A 21,098-nucleotide genomic window follows, 5' to 3' on the forward strand; every position below is an offset into this window, starting at 1 on the left:
CAAACACCCCCCTCGATTCCGCCAACCTCCTAACTTGCCTTCGAACTACCTCTAAATGGCGCCGAACCTCCCGCCCGCACCACACCCCCCAACCACATCCCATCGCAGCTGCGGCGTTTCATATTACTACCCCTGACTGCCATTACCCGCCCTCCCTTCTTCTTCCTTTTCTCTTTTGATTATGTCTCTCACCAAGCAACTCATCGCCGCCCAACCCGTTATGTCATGTACCGTAGACCCCTTTAGCGGTTGAAGCGGAAGCGGTCCGCCTCGAGCTGACCAAGCCCGTCACGAGGAGCCACATACCGTCGTCGATACGTGTTCGTAAAGTCCTGGAGCAGCGCCCTCACCTGCCGCATGCTGCCGGGGTCGGCCCCGATGCGCTCCTTAATTTTCGTCATCAGCCGGTTCGCCTCCGCCGGGCTGACCGTGCCCTGCGGGAGGAGCTGCAGCGTCCGCTCCACCCACGCCGTCGTCTCCGTCGGGAGCAGCTCGAACATCGCCAGCAGCACGCCACTACCGTCCGCAAAGCAGTCCCGGGGGAACGTGATCATCATGCCGGCCATGACCTGTTTCACCAGCTTCTCGCCGTGGCTGGCGAGCAGCGCCCTGATGATCGTCCGGATCTGCGCCGCCACGTCCGCCGGCAGCGCGTCTGACGTCGCCGGGTTATCCCCCCCGTACGTGAGGAGGTCCCGGAGGAAGTGGAGCGTGGCCGACAAGGGGTCCCGTTGCTCGAGCGTCAGCGCGTAGATGGACGCCTCGAATATGGGCCCCAGAAGCTCCGACGGCACGAGCCGGTGCGGGTAGTAAAGCAGAGCGTCGATGAGGAGGCGGAAGAAGTCCTCGATGACATCCGGCAGCTCGCTTGGCTGGATTTCGTTCAGGACCCGCAAGAACGTCGTCGCCTGCGCTTCGAAGAAGGCATATATGCTCTGCGTGATGGACTGGTCCACGTGCTCGCGGTCTTCCGAGAACTCCCTCAGAATCGCCGCCGTGACCCAGAGAAACGCGCCTTGCCTCGATGCCGCAAACCCGCTCGCCAGCTTGTTGGCAAGCTCGGGGAGGAGAGGTGTCATGGCTGTCCTGTTGGAGATGATCATGTACCGCCAACAACGGCAGATGCGCTCGCAGATGGGCACAAAGTCGAGGAAGTTCTCCACAATCGTGGCGAGCACCGGGAACACTTCTTGCCAGTACTTCACAGCCGGGTTCTCCGTGCCAGGCGCCGAGTACGGTTTGACTGTCTGGACGAATATTGTGATCAATTGGACATGATCTGAACAAGTCCCGTTCGTTAGCAGAAAGATAAAACACAAAGAAACTCTCATCACTTCGTCATCTCGAAAGAAGACCCATCGACTTACCAGCGACAGCCACTTTGCCGTCATCGTCCGAGGCATTGTTGGCCTTATTCATTAGCCTCTGCACGAGGGGATCGCAGTAAAGCTTGAGGAGCTTGTAAAGTTCGGTTGGGGGCTGAGCCGCCACGACACTCGCCACGCCCTCGGTAATCTCCTCCTGACTCAGGTCCGGGAGCTTATCGAGGATCTGGTCGTAAAAGGTTTGCAACTGCAAGACCTGACCGCTCAGGAGCTCCTTGCAGTCGGTGCAGAAATACTTGATGGCCATGGCCGCCGCGCGGATAACTTCCTTAGAGTCAGTCTGGAAGGCCGAGACGATGTAGTTGAACTGCGGCTCGAGGTACTCGCGGTGAGCTGCCGTCCATTCGGTGTACCGGCCCAGGACCATGATGGTGGCGAACCGGAGCTTCTCGTGATTCGGTATGGCCACAAGCAGGGGCATCAGCTGCGGCAAGACGATGCTCTCGTCCGGGGGCACCATCTGACCCATGGCTCTCATGGCGAACAGGGGGGCCTCGAGCTCCTGCCAATGCGGCACGACCCCTGGGTGGCTCGTGGCCGTACTCCTCTCCGCCGACCACTTGTTGATTGTCGCCAGGACCTTGCTTAGGCAGTCTGTGACGCCCATGACGGCGCAGGCGTCCTTGAGCGTGTCACCCATCCGGTGTCTGAACTCTCGGAACCTCTCCTCTGCTTCGCGGTCACCCTCGAAAAGATCGTTTTCGTCGCCCGAGGAGCTCTTCGGATACTGAAGGTGCTTGAATAGAGCATTCACCAGCCTCGAGTAGACGTCCACGAACTGGACCCTCGCCTCCATGTACCTCTCGATGACGAGGTACTGCTTGAGCTCATACCAGAAGTCGAAGGTGTGTTCGATCACGTCGCGATTCTCATCCCGCATCGCGCACTCGAGAACCACGTCGACGAGGGGCCCAAAGTGGCCGGGCTCCCGTACAACTGCCACCACCCAGGCCTCGGCCGCCGAGGCAAAAACCTTGGTTAGTGCTTGGTAGGCTTCTGTGTCTTCTTCGGCGATAACCTTGTCGAGTCCGGATCGGAGTCGCAGAATCCTTGGCAAGAGAACCTGAATGATGTCCTGATTATCATCCACCTCCCTGGTTTCTTTCAGAATCGTGCACACCGTCTCGGCGGCCTCCCTGAATGCCGAGTCACCAATTACGCCAGCGAAAACAACATCACAAAGTGGCGATCCCACAATCGTGCTCACGGGCACTTCACGCAGCCAAGACGTAATGCATTCCATGAGCAAGGGGTCGTCGGCAGGTTTAGCTGCAGCAATCATTGTTAGCACATCGACCACCGTCAAGAAGAGGGGGGGGAAGGGGGGGGGGGGGTTGACAGCAGATAACTGGCACTCACCCGACGCTTGCGCGTAATTAACGAGTAGCTGCACCACCTGGTCTGCATTATCGCTGAGGAGCTCCTTGGTCCTCTGAGATAGCTCTTCTTCCTGCCATTGCGTATTAGAACGTGATCCGTGATGGGTGGTGTGTCTGGCTTGGGAAGCTCTGTCGAGAGAACCGGTACAACAGCCGACGTACTGAAAGAGTGATTTTGCGGCCTTCGGTCACTTCCTCGGGAAGAACGCGCAAGAAGTCAAGGACGGCGGCATGACTCTCGGGGCCCTGAAGTGCCGAAACGACAACAGGAAGGACGTCCTTCCATTCCTTCATGTGTATAGCCAGGACAGCCAAGCATACGCAGAGCTGCACCCTGATCGGGCGCATACCGGCCGCATAATGCTTCAGTAGGAGCAGGAGTTGGTCCCTGAGCGCGAGAAGCTCCGAGTCGGGAATGTCGGTCGATAAATCGTATGTGAGCTGCGAGCGAGTTGATCAGTAAATGAGATTCTTCTCCCGAAAAAGAGCTAGAGGGAGTGCCTTTCTTCCGGCTCAGACCTTCCCCCGTAGTGTGGTTGCAGCAAACAGCTTGGCCTCCGCATCGGCCTCGGACTGCAGGATTCCGATCACAAGTGTCCATGCGTCTTTCTATTCCGGTGCTCAAGTCAGTCATGCAGATTCGTAGTGTAGCAGCCAGGGAGACCAGTGTCAACAGGGGGTAAGGGTAGATGTCTAACCGATTTCTGGAAGCGCTCGAGGTACTCATGTGCCTGCTTCTTCGCTTCCCGATCAGCGCCGCGCATGGCGACCACGGCCTGGAGGACATGGCTCGGCGTGTACGATGTTGGAGCGCCGTTCGCAGCCATGGTGGGGAGATCGGGGCCGAGCGGGATGTCGTAGCTGGCTATGGTGTGAGAGTTTCCAGAACAGGGCAATGGGAAAAGTCAAGTCCGACGGATTCAGTCAAGTTGCCGGGGAACGAATCGGGATCAAGGCTGCCCTATTGCCTAGGTAGGTATCACAGGCATGCAAGTTGTCGTTAGGGGGGGGGGGGGGGGGGGGGGGGGGGGGGGGGGGGGGGGGGGGGGGGGGGGGGGGGGGGGGGGGGCAGAAACGGAACACGCGAGACTTGCGGAAATGTCGCAAAGACGGCAACTGCTCGACAGAGTAGAATGGAGCTTTCAAGACGTACTCAGTGGTGGCACAGCCCGATGGGAAAAAGAGGTGTTGGTAGAAGGGATCGCACGCGATAGATATCAGACGAGGTTGTCAGAGTCAATTATTCTGGTCAAGGAAAATAACAAAAAGATGGACATGGACGTCAGGCTGGTTGCTCAGTGGCGGGGCAGGCAAAGCGGGCAAGGTCATTGTGGAGTCGAACGTTCTGGTACGTACTGTAGCGCACGGTAGGTACTGTGCTGTACCTTAGGGAGGTACGTATCGGTACATTGCGGAGGACGAGGGAAGCTACGTTACCTTACCTTAGGTATCCGTCCAAATTCCGCAGAGGAACATGGTTTTACCGCCTCCGATTCTCATCCGTCGATTGCATTGCATGTGGTGAAGCCTAGCCTACGATTAACCAACCAACCATCGAAGGGAATTTTTTGCAGCCTGGACGAACTTACCGTCAAAATCGACCGAAAGCGACATCGTGACGACGCGAATCCCCGACCGGCGAACGATATACGACTACAGAAGCGGCCATACGTCTGCTTGATTGATAAACGTTCGCACTTGAAGACTTTTGCGCCCCTCAACAGAATCGTCATGACCGGGCGCGGAGGCGGCGGAGGTCGTAGGGTGTTGCTCCCCCCCATCAACTTCATCTTCAAGCTCCTGCAGCAACAATCGACGGTGCAGGTCTGGCTCTACGAACAGCTGGCGATTCGGATTGAGGGGAAAATCAGGGTGCGTTCCTCGGATCCGGGGAAAAGTTGGCGTCCGAACAACAAAAGGTTGACCAGTTTTACGAACCTAGGGATTTGACGAGTTCATGAACCTTGTTATCGATGACGCTGTTGAGGTGAAGCAAATTACCAAGACGAACCCAGAAGAGAGCCGGCGACCCTTAGGTTAGATTCGCCCCCCTGATGCGACCATAATGGAGATTGTGTTGACAACCGTTCCAGGACAAATCCTCCTCAAGGGTGACAATGTGTCGCTGATCCAGGGCTTGTCTGGGTAGTTGCGTAGAGGCGTTGGACCGGGAAGGAAGATACATCGAGAGCACATCACTGCATGGACACCAGCTTCCTGGGGGGGCGGGAAATCCGCACCATAAATAAACACACGGCGGGGGACGGCAGTCGGCAATGGTCGCGCTTCATGCGAAGATGATACCACAACAATTGGAGTTTGGAATTTCGAACGGGCGTGGAAGGGGCGATTTTTCAAGTTGATCTATCAGACGGCCTCTTGACCTCGCCGTTTCCGAGGATAACCCCGTGCAGTGACTTGTCGTGTGGCCCGACGGGCACAGGCGTGCCAGAATCCGGGGTCAGAAACTGTTCAGCGAGGGCTAGACCATAGAGCAACACAGGACGCGTGTCCGGGTGTCCGGCGGGTTTTGTCTTTGCGCGGTATCGTTCAATGAAAAAGTCGTAAAAGCCTTTCCCGTGGCCGAGCCTCCTCAGGATGCCCGTCTCCGGTTCAATGTCGAAGGCCACACCAGGCATAAGGATCAAGTCGAGGGGGGTCGACGAATCGGCGGGGTTGGGGTCTGATCCGCCCAGGATCCTCTGCCTCTCGTTGACGGTGGCGGAATCGATGCTGGGTATGCCCCATTTGTCGGGCTGTAGCGACTCGTAGTCTTCCAGGTCTCGCAGCCGCACCATATCCATTACCCTGGGCGGCCCTTCACCTGGCGCAAAGGGCGACTTGTGCAAGTATGGGATGTACACCTGTTTGCCGGCTGAGAGCGCATGCCTTACGATAGCATCCGTTTGTATCTCCCCCGAGGGCATGGCGAGGAAGATGCTGATGCGCTCGGCCTCCTCATAGGGCTTGAGTGATCTAAGAGTATCAAATGCCCTGCGGCCTGCACATACAGAGGAGTCAGTAAAGAAAGAAGGAGAGCGAGGAAAGCCTATGTTGAGTGAGCATGCTGACTTTGGTTGGCGATCGATTCCGGGGTCACATGTGCTAGGTTAGACCTGACTAGGGACCGCAGTTGCTGCTTGGCAGCCGATATTGAAGCCGAATTCATGGTGCCTGGGCTGTCGACTGGTGATGGGACGATGCGACAGCGCTGGCGTGTGATTAGATGGATCTGACATTTATCGATCTTGTGGAAGCTCGGGTTGTCCTCGATGTTTCCGTTTCGTCAAGGTCGTTGCGGCCGTCGCTTGGTCACCGTTTACTCTGACTGAACACATTTACGGAGTACGTTTCCTCGCTGGGCTGCCGTTTCGTCCTTCCGTCCCAACGTTCCGGTCCGTCCAGACATCAGAATGCACCTATCATACACATCACCGCTGCCCTACCCCACCTTCGATAACCGACCAAACACGTGAGGGTTTATTCCTTTATTCTCATCTTGTCGCGACGTTGGTACTTTTGCATACGCTTTCTATAGGTAGGTACATACGGTAGGTAGGTACATACGGTAGGTAGGTACATACGGTAGGTAGGTATACCTACCTGCGTGTACGCTTAATCCACTTGCCTACGATAGAGCGCCGGCTTCGTGGTGTTCGGAATTAGGTAGTTTTGGTAATTGAGACACTTCAATCCGAATGCAACTTGAGGGCTCTCCATACGGTGGCGGGAAGAATTGAGAGAGTACAGTATTCGTACTCCGTACAATTCTAAGGCGTATGGCGATACTACGAAGTAGGTTGTACTGAATACGCGACCAGTGACCGCCAAGGGCGCCGCAATTCCACTCGGCCTGAGGATTGCGCGTACGGTAGGCTCGACGAAGGCCTGGGCCGAGCTCAGTAGTGCCACCCACCCCCCATGGAGAAGGGGGGGGGGGCTCACATAATGAAGCCATAGGTTGAATGTCGGCTCTACACTAAAAAAGTAGCCTGGAGGCGAAAGAGACTGGGGCCGCCTTATACGCCGTATCCATATAAGTCGATAGGTTTGTGTTTCTTTTAGTTTACCCCAGAGTCTGATAGGGAGCATCGGGGATTTCGGGCTCGTCAGTGCTGTGTATCTGCAAACAGACATCGTGGTCACCCTTTGACCTCGATTCGGCCACCCATTGATTGCGTTGCCACACGCGGGAACGGCGATACATAGGCCCACCCGCCTCCCTCCCACGGGCTGAGAAACGTGAGATTGCTCGCTCCCGAGTCCCATGCATCGTCCCATCGAGAACTGTCTGTCTCTTCGTAAGACTGCAGGGTTCCTTATCCGTAAGCTTGGGAGACATCCCCTCTCCCTCTCCCTCGACTCCTTTCCAACGGATAACCCAACCACGTTATTTCTGGGTAAACTACGAATCCAACCGTCCAGAGTACGTGATACGTACCCTCTTCTTCGAGCCATTCAAAGAGCAGCTAATTTGCGATAGGTTCGTGTTGCCTGGGGATTGAAGGCAGCCCCGGCTAGGTAGCCAAGGTAAGCATTAGGGGAGGTACTTCAAAGGTACATGCGTAAGGTAAGGTAAGGTACCTTAGTCGGTGGTAAGGGTCAGGACAATGTATCCTCTCAGGTACCTTAGCTAGGTGGGGTAGCAACTGCGACATGACGTGAAGCTCCTGAATCCACGTTGTCAAGGGGTGGAAGAGGTACGTTCGTACTGTACGAATGACCACTGGAGCCATTGGGTTCGTTGTACATACCGGTATGCTGCTTCGCAGTTGCCTTAGTCGCGTTGCCTAGGTATGGTTAGGCTTGGGGAGGATGCCCAGGAGGACGCCAACGCCTGCATTGACTGATGCCAAGCGGGCGGGCGCTTTCGAACCAATACCAATGCGGCCCTAGCGACTTGGTCCTGTCTCTTGGGTTCCAATATCTTCGAGCACTGGCCATCGTGACCCCGAGCATGGCTACTCCAAGTAAGGGAAGGTACATAGGTACCGTACTCCATGTACCCCGTACCTCGTATTGTACCTAGGTACGTACATACCCGTACCACTCCTCGTGCTTTGTGGAAAATCATGATACGGAAAAGGGGATGCGTGTCTGCGACTGTCACGAAATTAAGAAGTCTTCCCTTGGTAGCATCATGCACAAATCTCCGGCGCTAGTACATACGCTGTAACTGATACAACTCTCCAATAACACTCAGGTCGCAGTGCCGGCCGTCTAACCAAGGTAAGGGCATAAGAATAAGGGCACGTTGACACCGTAGCTAGCCCCAAATAACAACGGGTTTCATAAGGTTGTGCTTTTGTTTGGTTTAGGGTACATTTTTGACACTGGGGTAGGTGGGCTTCGAAATTTCCACATTTTCCCCTCCCTGACCAATGTAGTGCACAGCAGGCAGCCACTCAGAAGTAATCTATCACACAGGTGCGGAGTACACAAGGGTAAGTTTGGTAAGGCCAAGGACGGCTATGCTGCAGGGGGCGGCCGGTTGGAGTTACGAAGTACATACGAAGTATATACGAAGTACATACGGAAAAGATACAACGTACTTCGTGTTTACCAAGCCGGGCTTGCTGGTCATTCTCATCTCAAGCTCCCCCCTACTTTGTACCTTTTAGCCCTTCAACAAAACGGGAAGCTAAACTCCACTAATAAAAGAACAGGCCAGGTACCCACAAAGACACCTCGGCCCCCCATTCCGGCCTCCTCCATTCTCTTGAAATTACCCAACTTCCCCAGATCTCTCGGTTCGTTCCCCCTCCAGCTTCTTCTCACTCTTACCCCAATCCCTCGCAGTCCCACGCGTCTCTCACTGCTTTCGCCCTCTCTCTCCTCTCCTCAAACCAGCGTGTATATCCTTTGAATAGAACCTTGCCCTCTGTAGTCCCGATTCACCGTCGTCTTCGCACTTGGGATTCCTTCTCTCCAAAAACCATCGTCGTCGTTCTCGAATCCCAACCGCCACCATGACTGGGAAGCAGCCGCACTCGGAACCCCAGTCCAAGTCGAACATCCTCCCCCGGATGACGGTGAAGCCTCCCTTCACTGTTCCCTACCCAGATGGACCGGAACCGAAGGGCGAGACCCTGCCGCGCCGGCGTCCGGGGACCGTCCCTGATCTCTACACAAAACCAGGCGCCGACATCACCACCGTTTACGAGTTGCTCAGGAAGTCCGCCGCCAAGTTTGCCAACTCCAAGTGCGTCGGCTCCCGCAAGCTCGTCGACACCCACGTCGAAACCAAGATGGTGAAGAAGATGGTCAACGGCGAAGAGCAGGAGGTGGAGAAGAAGTGGACCTACTTCCAGTTGAGCCCCTACGAATACATCACCTACGCCCAGTACGAGGCCCGCACCCTCCAGATCGGTGCCGGCTTCCGCAAGCTGGGCCTGGTCGCCGGCGACCGCGTCCACGTCTTTGCTGCGACGAGCGCCAATTGGCTCGCCACAGCCCACGGTGCCACCACCCAGTCTATGCCGATTGTTACCGCTTACGATACTCTGGGCGAAGAAGGTCTGCGATACTCCATGGTGGCTACCGCAGCCAAGGCTATCTTCCTCGACCCTCACCTGATTCCGACCCTGATCAACGTTCTTCACGACGCCAAGGACGTCCAGATTGTCGTCTGGAATGACCAGCACCAGATCAACGAAGAGCACGTCTCTCAGCTGAAGACGGCGCACCCCAACGTCATCATCCTCAGCTTTGAGGAGCTGCGGAAGCTTGGCGAGGAGAATCCGGTGGACCCAGTTCCGCCTACGCCCGAGGACCTCTGCTGCATCATGTACACTTCCGGGTCGACCGGTACCCCCAAGGGCGTCCCTCTCAAGCACAGGGCAGTCGTTGCTGCGAGTGAGTTCCCGATGTGCTTTCGTTTCCATGATCAATCGTCGTCGCTCGTGTACTCAAAAAAAGTATACTAACCCTGCTGTGTCTAGTTGCCGGTGCTGGCTCCGTTGTCGCACCGCCCATCGTACCTGGCGATGGCCTCTTGGCTTTCCTTCCCCTTGCGCACATCCTCGAGTTCGTCTTCGAAAACGCGGCGCTGTGCTGGGGCGCCACTCTGGGGTACGGAAATCCCAAGACCCTCTCCGACGCATCCGTTCGTAACTGCCTGGGTGACATTCGAGAGTTCAAGCCCTCCATCATGGTGGGTGTTCCGGCCGTTTGGGAGTCGGTGAAGAAGGGTATTATCACCAAGGTCAACGCCAGCAGCCCTGTTGTCAAGGCTATGTTCTGGAACGCCATGAGCCTTAAATCGACGCTCATGGCTTCCGGTCTTCCGGGCTCCGGGGTGCTCGATTCTATCGTGTTCAAGAAGCTGAAGGACGCCACTGGCGGGCGCCTGAAGCTTTGTATGAGCGGTGGTGGTCCGTTGGCCAAGGAAACCCAGCACTTTATTTCCATGGCGATCGCGCCCATGATTATCGGCTATGGTCTCACCGAGACGACGGCTATGGGTCTCCTGATGAGCCCGCACGAGTGGACGAACAAGTCCATGGGCGCCATGCCCGCCTCCGTGGAGCTCAAGCTGGTCGACTTCCCCGATGCCGGCTACTTCTCCACCAACAAGCCGTACCCTCAGGGCGAGGTGTGGATCCGTGGGCCCTCGGTCCTGGAGGAGTACTACCAGAACCCCGAGGAGACCAAGGCGGCCATCACGGAAGACGGGTGGTTCAAGACGGGCGATATTGGCGAGATCGACCACAACGGCCACTTCCGGTTGATCGACCGCAAGAAGAACCTGGTCAAGACGCTGAACGGCGAGTACATCGCCCTCGAGAAGCTCGAGTCGGTCTACCGCGCCGCCCACGTCGTCGCCAACATTTGCGTGTACGCGGACGCTTCCAAGACGAAGCCCATCGCCATCATTGTGCCGGCGGAGCCCGCTCTCGTCAACCTTGCCAAGTCCATCGGCGTCAAGGGCGACAGCCTGGACGAGCTCGTCGGCAACAAGCAGCTCAACGCCGCCGTGCTCACCGAGCTGCAGAATGCTGGTCGCCAGGGCGGCTTGTCCGGTATTGAAATCATCGAAGGCGTCGCTCTCTGCGATGACGAATGGACCCCGCAGAATGTGAGTATATTTTTTACTTGGTTTTTTTTTGGTTGTTCGTCCATTTCGTGGTTTTTCGAGAACATGAAGCGCTAACCTCTCTGATAGGGTCTTGTCACTGCCGCTCAGAAGCTGCAGCGGAAGCAGATTCTCGAGAAGTACAAGGCCCAGGTGGACAAGGCTTATGGCATCTCTAGCTGAACGACACCTGTTGTTGCCGACATGGCGGGCTTTCCTTCTTGACTGAATCCTCGGTATATCTGTTGGTCTGTCTGCCTTGTTGGGTGCCAAGCAGGTATCGAGATGTGATTGAGAGGAGGGATTCCCTTTCGTTCTCTCCTGTTTGTGCGTACTTTTGGTGTGCGTCGCTTTCAGGTTTGATATCCCCGGAGTTTGGTCCAGTTTGCGCGTTAATCCTCGGGACTTGCGCTACCATTTTTATTTTATTTTATTTTATTGGTTTCGTTTAGTGGAGGTGGGCTTTGGAGAGCAACAGAGGGCAGGGTCGTTCCGTTTCTGGTCTTATGAGAATCGTCCGTCTATGCTTGCGTCCGGCTATCATCGCCCCTTATCGTAATGTATGCGCGCCATCTTGAGATAGTTTTAAATACCATTTTCACACGAGAATTGGACCCCTGGTTTGTCCAGTGCATGTGACATGATAGGTCTTTCTTTATTTCTTTCCTTTCCTACTCTGCTCGGCGCCTGGTCCACGAGGGCGGATTTAGTATGCTCTCGCCATATGGGATCGAAGCGTAACCCGAACAAGGCCGTCTGTCCGTCCCCTCTCCCGTTCTTCCGTCCGTTCGCCGGTGGTTCTGGCAGCACTACGATGTAGGCGCTCTCCCCTGACAACACTTCGTGTGACGGGATCCGCGACCTTGCTTGTGTTTCCTTCGTCTCCTCTCTGGAATCATGCCTATTCTTTTTCCTCCTTCCCGTGCGCCAGACCATCTACACCAAGCCATCGTACAGCGACAGGGCCGAGACGATGGTCTCGTCCCGTTTGCTTCCCTCCTTGAACTCTTCCAGGTCGAGGCTGCCGTTCTCGTCCTTGTCCATCATGCGGAAGATTTTCCGCACGCGTTTCTCCGGGGTATCTTCGTCTTCGGGGAGTTTTACCATTGACCCCACCTGGCGAGATAAGGGTCGTTAGTACTAGCGAAGAGCCCTACTAGACCCCCAAAAAAAGGAAGAAAAAAAGAAGAAGAAAAGAAAAAAGGGGGGAAAGGAGCAGAAGGGGCAAGAGGAAGGGAATTTACCATTTTGTAAATGGCCTCTACAATCTGTAGCATCTCGTCGTAGCTGATCTTGCCATCACCGTCAATGTCGTAGAGCTGGAAAGCCCAGTCAAGCTTGTCCTCCATTTTGCCGCGGCTGGTAACGCTGAGAGCGCAGATGAACTCCTTGAAATCGATGGTGCCGGATCGGTCGCTGTCGAAGACGTTGAAGACATATTCGGCGAACGAACTCGGGTCACCGAAAGGGAAGAATTGGCGATAGATCTTTTGGAACTCCTCCTTGGTGAGAGTGCCAGATGGACAGTCCTTGAGGAAGCCTGCGACGAGACGGTGCAAGGTTAGTTGGCATGTCTACATGCACAGGCGTGCTTTAGTATGAAAAGCCGGAGGATGTAGGAGCGGACCGCAGTGCTTTAATAAAAGGTGAAAGATTGCACAGGGCTGGCGACACGGCACGTAGGGGAGAGGGGAATGTGCATACCCTTATACCATTGTTGAAGTTCTTTCTTGTCGAAATGGGTGGACTTCTGGAGGTCGTTGAGCTGCTCCTGCGAGAGCTTGGATTGTCTATGGCGATGGGCAGTCCAAGGTTAGCAGGTAGGTGTTGTGAGGCATAGAGACAAGCCAGATGCACGCGCTATACAGCAACTCCGGCAGAAAGAACGCTGCCGCTGCCAAGTTGCGGCTGCGCTGCGGGCATGGTGACGGGGCGGAGATGGGCCGCAAAGGAGAGAAGTCTTACGATTTGCCCATGGTGCTGGCGGGGTAACCTCGAATCGCTCACTACCGTACAAGGTAGGTTGGATGTTGGGGCGTCACGTTTTATTCCGAGATGACGTTGGAGGAAATGGGAATCGCGCGAAAGGAAATGCCACGGCGAGTGTGTCTAGTCTATCCAAGGGATAAAAACGTCGCAGCGAAAGCGGGAGGATGGTTGGACTAGCGGCAGGGCGGTCGGTGGGAAGGGACGAAGCGTGTGTCGGATGGGAGAGACTCGGATCGGAAAGGGGTTTCAGTTCGGAAAGCTGGCGGCGCGTCCCGATGCTTTCAAGTTGGCTCTAGGAGCGGCAGGGTGGAGGAGTGGCCGAGGAGGCGAGTATTTGGCGACCAATGAAGAGGTGAGGTGATATAAGGCCGTGACTCGTGGTGGTGGGCGTCGACGATTGACAATTGGGAATTGGGAATCGGATCAGTCGGGAAAGCTTGTAGGAGGGCTGAAGGAACGTGATATGATGATGCTGGTGAGAATTGTTAATGTCATGGGCAGGAGTTGGAGGGACGACGAAATGATAGGGATAATAGAGGTACCTGTAAGAAGCAATGGGTGCTACTACGCAGATAGATGGGTACTACTAACACGGAGGGGTCAAGTCTTAGGTACAGAGGAGATATTTGGTAAAAGGTAAGGCAGGTCAGGTATGTATGTCATGAGGGGGTGTATAGAAAGGCTTGGGACTCCAGAGGAGGGGGAGGGGGGTATTAGACGCCAGCCTGGATGAGGCTCCGCTCCTGGCGCGATCCACAGCCAATGAAGTGATACATGTACGAATGGGGCATGTATTGGTAAGCAGGCCATCCGGACTTCACAGTACCTGTACCTCATCGCGGCATGTTCTGTCTCTGAAGAGTCAGAAGGTCAGAAGACAGCGCGAAACTTGAACTTTCTCTTCAGGGGTGCCTACTAGGACGAAGTATAGAGACTTGATACCTTGGGTTGACCGACGAGCACGAAGTAGGTAAGGCAAATTACCTTACATGTACCTTACGCAGTGAATCACCGGGTCAAACGAAGCACGTGTAAGGTAAAGCCATCTGCCCTAGGTACCTAGTATTAAATCCACCAAGGCGAAGAGGAATATCTACCTTACCTTACTCAATTATCAGTTAGAAAACAACACAGATGTGCGTGACCATCGTTCTCGTTCCGCCGTGATCAATCCGAGAATAATACCGAAACCTCGCCAAACAGCGGGAGGTCGCATCTCGACTTGATAAACACCATGGCCTCCTGGGGGACGTCGTTAACAGAAATCGAACAGGTGGTCAGGGTGAAGGCGATCCGGTCTATTCTGGCATCAATTATACGCTGCTCTGCGCTGCCGTGTCCGGTACCACATGGCTTCCAACATAGCAAGTTGCAATGAACATCTGGGCTCATGAGGTTTCGTGAACCAAGTGATCATATGCCGATGGCTTCGCATGCTACCTACCCTGCTTCCCATGGCCGCACTCTAAAGCATGGGTGCCCTTCAGATCCCAGAACGATATGATCTACCTTCCATCTTCCGTCCATGCTCCGTCCATGCTCCAATGCACACAATTGAGCGAGATATAAGGCAAGGAGAGAAACGGAGGGAAGCAGTGAGAGAGTTGAGAACATTGCTTCGCCAAACCCATGCCCCATGCCGAACGACAAGATGAAGAGACAAACAAACCCACGACAGAACTCCAGCCGCCATCATAGAGAGAGAGAGAGAGCGAGAAAGAGAGAGAGAGAGAGACGAAGAAAGAGACAGCATCTCATCCCACCACAGCCTTCATGCTCAAACTCTCAAGAAACCCCCCCAGGTCCTCCTTGCGCACTTCCACCACGCAGTGTTCAAAGCTATCAATCCGCACACGCGCATTGGTCTCCGCCACCACCTCCTGAAAGGCCGACCCGAATTTATTAAGGCCGTACCCCCGCTCCCGCTTCTGTCCCACGTCGTCATCGTCATCATCGTCATCGCTCGACTCGGACTCAGAATCCGACCCCTCAGACTCCGTCTCGAGCTCGTCCGCATCGTCATTGCCACCATTTCCATCGCCGCCAGCAGCAGCTTTCCGCGCCGCCCTCTTCTCCTCCCGAACCTTCGCCTTGTTTCGACGCGCCTCTTCCTTGGCCTTCGTCCTCTCCTCCCGCGCCTGCTTCCGTTTCCGCGCCGCCTCGCGGTCCAGGAACGTCGTATCGGGCCCCCCTCCGCCCCCCGTCCCCACGACGACGTAGACGCCCCGCTTCTCGTTGAGGCTGGCCACGACGAGGGGCGTGCCGCGCCCGCCGTGGGAGAGGCGTCCCGTGGTGTCCCTTTCCTGTTCGACGAGCGCCTCCCCGATCCAGAGGGCCAGCTTGGTCAGCGCCGCCGGGTGGGTGAAGAGCGATACGTCCGGGCCGTCCTTGACGACGCACATGCGGAAGGCGCGGAGGTGGCGGATCTGCTTCTTGTTGATGAGGGAGGTGCCCGTGCGGTAGATGGCCCGGTGGAGGAACTGGGCCGTGGGCAGGCCGGCCTTGAGGCTCTCGATGCTGTTTATAGCGTGTCAGTTTTGTTTGTCTTCGCGATCGGAAAAGGAAAGGAAGCAAAAAAAGGAAACTCACTTCTCCAGCGCATCATAGGCCTCCCAAAAGCGACGAATCCACTCCTCGCCCTCAGCCGCAGTGCCGTCATCTTCCGCGTCGAGCACCGTCTCAGGCGCCGACTGCGCCGCGCCATCCACGGGTTTCCCCACCTCCAAGAGCGCGCCGATGATAACACCAACGTCCTGCGCACTCAGCGTGGCCCGCCACCCCCAGCTCCGTACGAATCCCCAGCCGTCCTTCGCCCCGGCCCGGTCCCGGCCGTCCGAGTCCACCGGCGGGACCATGTCGTCCAGGTTGTAGAGCGACGCGTACTTGAGCAGCTTGGTGCGGAGTTCCCGCTTCAGCATCATGTCCATGTGCGCATAGCTCTGCTTGCACTGGGCGAGGCTGACGCCCATCTTGGCGAGCAGCTTGTGGAGCCGCTTGAGGCCCGGCTCGCTCCACGTCTTCAGGCGCGAGAAGAGGTAGGGGGAGTGGAGCATGCTGTCGTACAGGCTCCAGTGGCGGATGAGGAGGAACCGCGGCTCGGGCGACAGGCGGATCGAGGTGTCCTCCGGGCTCCGCGCCGTCGTGGGGATGATGCCGGTGTTCTCGATTGCGTTGCGCGGGTTGCCGCTGCTGCTCAGGTCCGGCGGGTTGAGGCGTCGGACTTCGTCGCGCAGCAGCTGGCGGATCCGCGTGCCCCGGATGCCCATCCAGCCTGTGCCGTGCGCGCGGTCCGAGCTGCGCACGGGCACGGCGATGCCGGCTGACGACCGGCCGTAGAGCTCCATCGAGGTGACGCCTACGATGGTGAGCCAGAGGAGATCGTTGTCTTCCCGGCCGAGGTCCGACGCGAGGGAATACATCATGGACGATATCGGCTCGGAGAAGGACGCTCCCATGTTGTAGTAGTTTTGTAGCACGCGCTCGTTCTGCCTTCGCAGTCGCAGGAGGCGGCGTCGGAGAGTTCTGGTGGATGGCGCTGGCGGTGGTTGAGCTGCTGACGGGGGTTCGAGGGGGTCGCTAGAAAGGGCTGAAGTTTGATTTCCTCTTAATGATAAGAGGCCGCCCCTCTGTGGTAGTCGTTGAGGAGAGGAGGGTATCGAATTGGACTGTTTACTGTCAGATCCCTGCGCAAGCTACTTTACCGTCTCATCTTTCGTTTAGGGATTAGGCAGCGGGGGGGTTTCTTTTTCTTTTTTTCCTTACCGAGTTGCTCCTCCTGCGCTGGGCTGGACGGTCCTCATCGCCGCTCGACTCCTCTTCTCCCCGGTCTGACCAGCTTTTCCTCTTCTGACCAACACGGACAGAATCCTCGGAAAAAAGGTCCTCGTCTTGTTCGTCGTCGATGTTGCCAAGGTCCTCACCATCGTCTTCCACGTCGGGCATGTCAAGCAAACTCATGTAGGCTTCCCGTTCCGCCTCAAGGCCGTCCTCTATGTCCCCGTCATCGAAGACGATAATGCCTCCCTTGCCGGGGGTGTAAGAGCGGTCGATTCGACCCCGGCTGGCACCGGGGGGACACCTGGTCGACAAGGCGCTCGTTACCGTTGCCGTTTCCGTTTCCGTTTGCGTTTCCTCCGAGGCAGGCTCGAGACGGTAGCCGCCAAAGACGTTTCCCAAGTTCCACGGACGGTGGGAGTCGAAAATCCAGACCTCGACGCCGGAAAACGTCGCTGTCGCCTCTCCGCCCTCGGGCTCGAGTCCCAGCAGGGAACCGAGGTCGACCATGCCGCCGACACCCAAGCTGACCACCACGCCGCCACTCCCGCCATTCGACTCCATCATGGGCTGGACCAGGTCCCGGCCGGCGCGTTCGAGATCGGCATAGCCGGAGATGGGCTGGATCTTGTGCGGGATGTAGTCATGCTTCAGGAGGCGCGTCAGGATTCGGCACGCGCACAGGGCGTCGGGTTCGAGGGCGGCGAGAATGAGAACGGGTGGTGAGAGGGGATGGCGCGTGTTCTGGAGGTGCAGATAGAGCTTCGATATCAGCGAGCGGGGTAGATACATGGCTAGGACGTGGACGTGGACGTGGACGCGTTTCCTCGAAGCGGACTGCGTGGATTCATGGGCTCAAGTCGACGGCCGAAGTAGAGGCGTGTAGCTGCCCCAAGGGCCCTTGGATGTTTTGAAATGCAGCGTAGGACGAAGATGGACAGGTGAGGTCTTGTTGGCTTTTCTGTTCTTGTGGGAAATAGGACGCGTTCAGTTTGTTGATGCAGCAAGAGGATGGATGCTGGACGTAGGACGTAGGACGGTGAGTAGAAGGCCACCGATAGGAGTGACTAGGGATACAAGAAGGAGAAGAAGGCAGTATGATGGATCTGTTGTGTTATGTGAAGAAACACAGAGTAGGGCAGAGGGGACAGTGAGGAATAATGTCACTTTGTCAGATACTAAAAGGTGATGGGTGAATAATGGAACGGTGTTGACTTGACCTTGACCCGACACGCCAGACGCGGTGCTGAATTAATTTGACGCGACGGGAACTAATCAATCAACCCGCCCCTCCCATAGGTACGTACCCTCCGTAACAGGGGTACGTACCGTGTGTGTTGTTTTGGGTCCCACTTTACACACAGTGTTTATATGAAATATCTCAGATGGCCCATATACTGTATACATTGAACATTACTGTACTTATCCTATCTTATCTTATTACCGGATTACCTATTCTGAGGACATTCGGCTTTAACAACTTCGACCACGATGGCAGTTCACTTGAGATTCGAATCTTAATTAGAAGGGACCCGAAATGGCTGGCTCGAGTATCTCTTGGGGAAGTCGACACCTGATTTCATGAGAAGACTCGATTCCTGAATTTCTCGAAACGAGTCCAGTTGCGTTGCCATGGCCGATTGTGTGGACTCCAACCGAGCAACAGGGTCTTTTCTACTTGCATCACCTGAAGGTGAGGCCGTTATGATTCGCAAAATTCAGCTCAGCTCTATATCTCCTAGGCTACGATCGTCCTGACCTGCTTCATTTTTTCCTGGACTCATTCTTGCTATTACTCTTCCTCTGGGGGGGCACAAAGCGGTGACCTTTGCATCTCCTTTTCTACGTGGACACATCAGCTGCAGTGCTGTTCTGGTCTATCTTCTGATGCTTTAGTATTGTTACACACAAGTCCTTGTTTGATGCTCCTGCTGCTGTTGTGCATCATACCATACAACATCTACCACATTCATTCCCTTTACACGTACAACTCGGTCCTATCTTTTTCTGTTATTATATCCCCAACCCAACCCATGCCACTCATGCTGCTCACCAACCCCCCTTGTCATCCGTGGCTTTTCATCTCACTTGACTTTCCCCAATGAGCTTTACACCTCGACCCCTCCCTCATATCTCCCTCCTCTTTTCTCGTGGGGAGAACCTTGGTTCCAATATTTACAACTCCGTGCAGCCTCTCACTAGCTCTTTTGACAGGGTCCAACCCTGCGGTCGTCGGTTTCTTCTTGCATAAGCGCTGAACCAGTCTGTCGGTTCTCATGGCCTTCGATTAGCTTCTGAAGATAGCCTCTAGCGTTGAACAAAGCCCCAGTCTCTTTTCCCCCCATTCTTTGCGACTCCATTTGCCTGGCGTCTGCCTCTTCTTCTCTGTGTCCTTCCTCTTTTTCCTGCCTTTTTCTTCTCTTTTTTTTTTTTCCTTTTTTTTTTCCCCTACCGTCATTTGTATTTCTCTAGGAGGAAGGGTCGGGTCAAAGGATTGTCATCAGCCAGTGTGAGGACGAGCAGCTGCTGTGATACTCATAAGCTTGAAGCTTTCCCTGAGTTGCAAAAAAATCCCAGCTCCTGCAACCATCTGCAAGTTCGTCCCGTAGCTATGGATCTGAATTCGGGCCCTTCTACGTACGACAACCCACATACCGATGTGGCTACACCGAGTCACATCGATAGCATTCGGCCAGTCGGGTTTTCAGATTATGGAAGTTCCTTGAACTCCTCCGGATTTACCTCTGTGGCCTCCTATATCCTGCGCCATTGCCACCGAGACGGACGGTGTGTATCATCCGCCACTCACCAACGCTGCACCCCCGAGACCCCCCCCAATTGCTTACCATTTATTGGACTCTTAGGCGCTACCAGTCCTTCGCCCGGGGAGGATACCCTCTACCCAATGACGACATTGAGCAGGAGCGCGAAGAAATGAAGCACCATATGATCAAGAGGCTCTTCGACGGATCCGACTATCTGGCCCCCATCGGTGGTAATCCCCAAAGGATACTCGATATCGGGACCGGCATTGGCTTATGGGCTATCGATGGTCAGCAGGTTTCTTCGAGCTCCCGCTCCTCACAACGTACTCTGACAATTTAACGTCAAGCTCAGTCGCCGACAAATTCCCCAGCGCCCAAGTCATTGGCGTGGACATTACTCCCATCCAGATCGCTTGCGCGCCCCTGAACGTCACGTGGAGGATAGACGATATTCAGACCACGGCATGGGATCCGCCGTATTCCGATCTCGATTTCGTACATCTCAGATCAGTGGTCACGACTTTGGCGGATCCGATTCATGTGCTCACAATGGCCTACCAGTGGGTTCTGTCCTTTTCTTTTCTTCTCTTTTTTTCTATTTTTTTCTTTCTTTTTTTCTGTTTTACTTTTCAAACTGCAATAGAATACGCCGCCCCCCGCTCATTCCTCTCTCGCAGAAATCTCAAACCGGGAGGCTGGATCGAGATCCAAGAGACATCAGCAAACATCACCTGCGACGATGGAAGTATACCGGAAAACTATCCCCCGACCAAGTTCCGAGATTTGTATCTCCAAAACTTCGCACCAGCCCACGGGTGGGATCCGCTGCTCGTCAACCGGCTTCCCGACGTCCTCAAACAGATCGGCTTCGTCAAGGCTCGTCATAAGGAGCACAAGCTACCCATTGGCGCCTGGTGTCGCGATACGAGACGGCGTGAGTTGGGGCTCTTTGTGAGCAAGTATGTTCTGTGGGAGTTTTTCCGGGCTGCCCTCGTCCAATGGCCCCAAATGGGCCTGTCGTCGAAGCAAGAAGCAGAAACGTTGCAACGGGATATCAAGAGGGCGCTGGATAGCCCGGAAATCCATGCTTATAGCCCTTGGGTTTCAGTGTGGGCCCAGAAGCCCTATACGTAGGGAGGGGCGGAAACGCAGCTTTGCAGGGGCTGTGCTCGTACAGACTGCGAGAACCACGTCTTGCGCGAGGGTAGGCAAGGAAATTAGGGGTGTCCGAGTTTTCCGCGTAACGATGCATATAGCAGTCTGCTTTTTGGTCCAGCCGTGACGTGTCTGTCAGTTACACGACAGCTTTTCTGGATGAAGATATCTCGCGCCTCACTCCGAGATGTTTGGGAGGGCGGAATGTCGGTATTAGAAGGCGGACTTACGCTCGCTCTCCTTTCAACCAAGAAGCCAACCACTGGGCCCCGGTATACGGAATCTGTCGCAAGAGGCGAACTGGAGATAGAATGGAGGCCAATAGCTTCCCGGCCCTCGATGTCGGTGTTTGATCAGCGTTGGTCGGAGAGTGGGAATAAAAACCTGGGTGTGGGTAGGCAGGCAACAATATAGGGGGATCTGGAACTAAACCTGATATCATATAGGGACGAGAGTGCGTAGTCGCCACGGCGAGTCTGAGGGACAGCGGCGACTGCAATGCTATGAGGTCGATATCACTCCCCTTACTTACTGCGCGTGTCAGTAATGCTTGAATTGTATTTTTTATTCCCCCCCC

The 21,098-nt window shown here is 55.4% G+C and overlaps 7 protein-coding genes across 7 annotated transcripts; 3 read left to right on the plus strand and 4 right to left on the minus strand.

Moving 5' to 3' along the window:
* Nucleotides 1–242: 242 nt before the first annotated feature.
* Nucleotides 243–3,591, minus strand: SODALDRAFT_340020 (karyopherin; the record flags this gene model as incomplete). Its single annotated transcript, XM_028612910.1, has 6 exons — nucleotides 243–1,279; nucleotides 1,368–2,654; nucleotides 2,745–2,835; nucleotides 2,927–3,205; nucleotides 3,284–3,373; nucleotides 3,463–3,591. 6 exons carry the CDS (start codon nucleotides 3,589–3,591, stop codon nucleotides 243–245), a joined length of 2,913 nt encoding a protein of 970 aa, XP_028466531.1.
* A 656-nt stretch (nucleotides 3,592–4,247) lies between these two features.
* On the plus strand, nucleotides 4,248–5,413 carry SODALDRAFT_295671 (LSM domain-containing protein). Its single transcript, XM_028608787.1, has 3 exons — nucleotides 4,248–4,636; nucleotides 4,707–4,800; nucleotides 4,858–5,413. Exons 1-3 carry the CDS (start codon nucleotides 4,496–4,498, stop codon nucleotides 4,911–4,913), a joined length of 291 nt encoding a protein of 96 aa, XP_028466532.1. The 5' UTR covers nucleotides 4,248–4,495; the 3' UTR covers nucleotides 4,914–5,413.
* On the minus strand, nucleotides 4,814–5,933 carry SODALDRAFT_350889 (5-formyltetrahydrofolate cyclo-ligase; the record flags this gene model as incomplete). The annotated part of the gene is made up of 2 exons (XM_028613506.1): nucleotides 4,814–5,765; nucleotides 5,837–5,933. The coding sequence occupies 2 exons, from the start codon at nucleotides 5,931–5,933 to the stop codon at nucleotides 5,119–5,121; spliced, it is 744 nt and encodes a 247-aa protein (XP_028466533.1). The 3' UTR covers nucleotides 4,814–5,118.
* Nucleotides 5,934–8,428: 2,495 nt separating this feature from the next.
* Nucleotides 8,429–11,458, plus strand: SODALDRAFT_333350 (long-chain-fatty-acid-CoA ligase). Its single transcript, XM_028611950.1, has 3 exons — nucleotides 8,429–9,619; nucleotides 9,706–10,841; nucleotides 10,929–11,458. Exons 1-3 carry the CDS (start codon nucleotides 8,734–8,736, stop codon nucleotides 11,019–11,021), a joined length of 2,115 nt encoding a protein of 704 aa, XP_028466534.1. The 5' UTR covers nucleotides 8,429–8,733; the 3' UTR covers nucleotides 11,022–11,458.
* Nucleotides 11,459–11,623: 165 nt separating this feature from the next.
* On the minus strand, nucleotides 11,624–13,032 carry SODALDRAFT_169375 (neuronal calcium sensor 1). The gene is made up of 4 exons (XM_028606993.1): nucleotides 12,804–13,032; nucleotides 12,543–12,628; nucleotides 12,083–12,378; nucleotides 11,624–11,954 (listed from the first exon to the last, which is right to left on the minus strand). Exons 1-4 carry the CDS (start codon nucleotides 12,812–12,814, stop codon nucleotides 11,775–11,777), a joined length of 573 nt encoding a protein of 190 aa, XP_028466535.1. The 5' UTR covers nucleotides 12,815–13,032; the 3' UTR covers nucleotides 11,624–11,774.
* A 1,086-nt stretch (nucleotides 13,033–14,118) lies between these two features.
* SODALDRAFT_333352 (CDC45-like protein) lies at nucleotides 14,119–17,828 on the minus strand. Its single transcript, XM_028611951.1, has 3 exons — nucleotides 16,590–17,828; nucleotides 15,417–16,492; nucleotides 14,119–15,344 (listed from the first exon to the last, which is right to left on the minus strand). The coding sequence occupies exons 1-3, from the start codon at nucleotides 17,391–17,393 to the stop codon at nucleotides 14,582–14,584; spliced, it is 2,643 nt and encodes an 880-aa protein (XP_028466536.1). The 5' UTR covers nucleotides 17,394–17,828; the 3' UTR covers nucleotides 14,119–14,581.
* Nucleotides 17,829–19,212: 1,384 nt separating this feature from the next.
* On the plus strand, nucleotides 19,213–20,500 carry SODALDRAFT_277457 (S-adenosyl-L-methionine-dependent methyltransferase; the record flags this gene model as incomplete). The annotated part of the gene is made up of 4 exons (XM_028608066.1): nucleotides 19,213–19,388; nucleotides 19,466–19,653; nucleotides 19,719–19,935; nucleotides 20,044–20,500. 4 exons carry the CDS (start codon nucleotides 19,213–19,215, stop codon nucleotides 20,498–20,500), a joined length of 1,038 nt encoding a protein of 345 aa, XP_028466537.1.
* Between the last annotated feature and the right edge of the window lie 598 nt (nucleotides 20,501–21,098).

The sequence above is a fragment of the Sodiomyces alkalinus genome, assembly GCF_003711515.1.
Source record: "Sodiomyces alkalinus F11 unplaced genomic scaffold SODALscaffold_5, whole genome shotgun sequence".
NCBI lineage: Eukaryota > Fungi > Ascomycota > Sordariomycetes > Glomerellales > Plectosphaerellaceae > Sodiomyces > Sodiomyces alkalinus.

Bases quoted from the DNA above. Each gene is read 5' to 3' on its own strand.
- SODALDRAFT_333352 (XM_028611951.1), bottom strand. From the start codon at position 17,393: ATGTATCTACCCCGCTCGCTGATATCGAAGCTCTATCTGCACCTCCAG. The intron at 16,493-16,589 runs GTAAGGAAAAAA...GACAGTAAACAG, and splicing joins AGCGCAGGAGGAGCAACTCG to TCCAATTCGATACCCTCCTC. The intron at 15,345-15,416 runs GTGAGTTTCCTT...CGCTATAAACAG, and splicing joins GCCTATGATGCGCTGGAGAA to CATCGAGAGCCTCAAGGCCG.
- SODALDRAFT_295671 (XM_028608787.1), top strand. From the start codon at position 4,496: ATGACCGGGCGCGGAGGCGGCGGAGGTCGTAGGGTGTTGCTCCCCCCC. The intron at 4,637-4,706 runs GTGCGTTCCTCG...TTACGAACCTAG, and splicing joins GGATTGAGGGGAAAATCAGG to GGATTTGACGAGTTCATGAA. The intron at 4,801-4,857 runs GTTAGATTCGCC...CAACCGTTCCAG, and splicing joins AGAGAGCCGGCGACCCTTAG to GACAAATCCTCCTCAAGGGT.
- SODALDRAFT_333350 (XM_028611950.1), top strand. From the start codon at position 8,734: ATGACTGGGAAGCAGCCGCACTCGGAACCCCAGTCCAAGTCGAACATC. The intron at 9,620-9,705 runs GTGAGTTCCCGA...TGCTGTGTCTAG, and splicing joins CAGGGCAGTCGTTGCTGCGA to TTGCCGGTGCTGGCTCCGTT. The intron at 10,842-10,928 runs GTGAGTATATTT...CCTCTCTGATAG, and splicing joins ACGAATGGACCCCGCAGAAT to GGTCTTGTCACTGCCGCTCA.
- SODALDRAFT_169375 (XM_028606993.1), bottom strand. The intron at 12,379-12,542 runs GTATGCACATTC...GTCTCGTCGCAG, and splicing joins ACTTCAACAATGGTATAAGG to GCTTCCTCAAGGACTGTCCA. The intron at 11,955-12,082 runs GTAAATTCCCTT...TTATCTCGCCAG, and splicing joins TAGAGGCCATTTACAAAATG to GTGGGGTCAATGGTAAAACT.